At 36.4% G+C, this 2,500-nt stretch overlaps 2 protein-coding genes across 4 annotated transcripts in view; both read left to right on the top strand.

Moving 5' to 3' along the window:
• LOC146873142 (uncharacterized) overlaps positions 1-1,466 on the top strand; it is a 2,551-nt gene extending 1,085 nt beyond the window's left edge. The window contains exon 1 of the mRNA XM_085655608.1: positions 1-1,466. This exon is cut by the window's left edge and continues 1,085 nt beyond it. Within this exon, the coding sequence (XP_085511734.1) occupies positions 1-1,466 (1,466 nt within the window).
• Positions 1-2,500, top strand: part of LOC118445149 (uncharacterized) — a 143,829-nt gene that overhangs the window by 136,267 nt on the left and 5,062 nt on the right. Inside the window, exon 23 of one of the 3 annotated variants that reach the window (XR_014981995.1) lies at positions 2,385-2,500. This exon is cut by the window's right edge and continues 27 nt beyond it. The exons of the other annotated variants lie outside the window; for them this stretch is intronic. The gene's annotated coding sequence lies outside the window, so the exon portion shown is untranslated. The remainder of the gene's footprint in view (positions 1-2,384) is intronic. 3 annotated transcript variants of the gene reach the window in all.

Below are 2,500 nucleotides of genomic sequence, written 5' to 3'. Positions count from 1 at the left end.
GTAGAAAGTTGGCAACGTCGATCGTTAAAGCCGATAGGAACTCCATTATAAACGTCAGTACAGCGAGTTCAAGCGAGTTGGATAGTAACCGTGACGTTATGTCAAATTATTCACGTGATTCCTCGGTTCCATCTTCGAGAGATCGTAAAACAACGAGGAAACTTCTTCCATGGATCAACGGTAATCCCTCGGTATCGTTCAATAGAAAATATGGAAATAACAAGCCAGAGAGAAAGAAGACATTCGAGAAATCTAAAAGAACTAAATTACGAACTACTGTCGAACGTTCCTCTACATTCGGTTCAAGGCCATACTCGCCAAGGCCAAGATCAGCAAATTTAACTTTAACGGAGAAAGGGAAAACGATCGAGGATCGTACGAAGAGCGAACGTATTGACGGTTTAAATGCCATAAAGAATTACGATTGCCTTAAAGGTATAGAATCGTTACGATCGAATTCGAAGGAAAATGAGATTTCTTCGTTCAATTCGATAAGACCGATGATCTCGTCGAAGAACTTTGAACCATCGACGAGCATTTCCTCGAGATTTTTGATACCAAAGTTTCACGGTACCTTTGAAAATGACGATGGAAAATCAAGGGGTTCTCTCTGTGAGAATGTCGTTGGCATAAGTTCTCTAAACTTTCAACATGAGAAACGTGATAATCGTAGATCACGTCAGGAGTCAAAGAATATGACGGACAATAATTCCAATTTAATTAATTCGATTAACGCTAATAAAGAAATTTTCAAGAATTATGAAGAATGTTCGGCGAATTCAAAATGCGATGGATCTTTCGAAAAAACGATTGGCGAGTGTCGAACGACTACGAAAGTTTTGCGCGAACGTTTCGTTAATTCGATCTATGACGAAAACGAATCGACGAAGAACATAACAAACGTTCAATCGATTTTTACTCCTCGTAAAAATAACAACGAGATATCGATGGCCAATAAAATGGATTTGAATATTTCGATTAGGAAAAAGAATACACCGAAGAAAGTGATCACCGAGATGAAAAATTTCGAGAAAACTCATGAGATGTTCACGAATGGAAATAAATCATTAATCAAGATGGATACGTCTCCTCGATCGGCCGTCGTATCAAGAGACACTTTGATATTGGATAAGAACGATTCGCGTACTCAAAAATCCTCGAACATTAATTGTCGTGACGAAATGACATTGGAAAAGGAAAGGCCGATACCTCGTAGATTGTCACGTGCCGATTCGAAAGTTGGTTTGGCCGTTCAAACGGGTTTAAAGAATTACATTAAAAAGTTGAAGCAACTGTTGAAGAACGACGGTAACATTGACACCGTCGATTTAGCGTCTTTGAGTTTGAAGGACGCTATATCACCCGAACTCGAATCGATCCTATCCGTTTCGGAATTGAAAGAGTTGCAGGATTTGTTAAATGTAACCGAGATCAAGTCGAATTTGATCGATCAAAATGTTATTTAAAAGTCGTCGAACTTTTTACGAGTACAACATTTTTTTTCTTGGTTTTTCCTCCCCTCCCCTTTTTTTCTTTCTTTTCTTTTCTTTTTTTTTTTTATTTTTTTTACAAATACACACATACACACACACACACACACACACACACATATATATATATATATATATATGCAAACATTCGCTAATCCAATAACAATAAATCGTTATAAGATCGAACCTGTAGGAAGAAATTTTATATAAATATTCACGAGCTTTATCAACGAGCTTAATCAATATATATATATATAAATTTTTTTTTTGTATTAAACAATTATCGTACATTTTTTTGCATTTTATTTCTCTTTTCATTTATTTATTTTTCTTCTTTTTTTCTTTTTTTTTTTTTTTTTGTTTCTTTTCATCCTCGTAGATAAATAGCGGATTCGTTTGGATTTCTATACGGCAAATTTGGAAACACTTGTATTTTATAAATAGATAATATTTTTCTATCCCATTCGTCGAGTTCTCTTTAGAAACGAAGAAGATTTACGAGATCATAGTAGATGTTAACCAGCTTCTACGTTCGAAGAATTTTTATCAAACACATACACACACATACACACACATATTTTCTCTCTCTCTCTCTTTCTTTGTTCTTTCTCTTCTTTTTCTTCTCATCGACGTTGATTCGACGCTCAATGATTCTCGCGATCGTTATGATCATTGATTTACGATCGAGGACGAGAGTTCGACTCGTACGTCGTTTCTTCGGTGATTTATGTGAACGTAACTATACGAGGAAGAATAAGAAAAGATGATAGAAGATAGAAGTAAGAAGAGTAAGAAAGAGAAAGAAAGAATAAGAGAGAAAGAGATTGAAAGAGAAAGAGAGAAAGAGATAGAGAAGAGCTCAGTTAACAGTGCACTATTAATAATGCATAAAAGGAAACGAGGGCAGCTACGACAACGACAACGACGAAGACGATGATGACAAAGACGACGACGACGACGACGACGACGACGACGACGACGACGACGACGACGATGATGACGACAACGAC

Source organism: Vespa mandarinia, chromosome 3 (genome assembly GCF_050613455.1).
Source record: "Vespa mandarinia isolate Hongniang chromosome 3, ASM5061345v1, whole genome shotgun sequence".
Classification (NCBI taxonomy): domain Eukaryota; kingdom Metazoa; phylum Arthropoda; class Insecta; order Hymenoptera; family Vespidae; genus Vespa; species Vespa mandarinia.
This window is presented reverse-complemented; position numbering and strand designations above follow the sequence as displayed.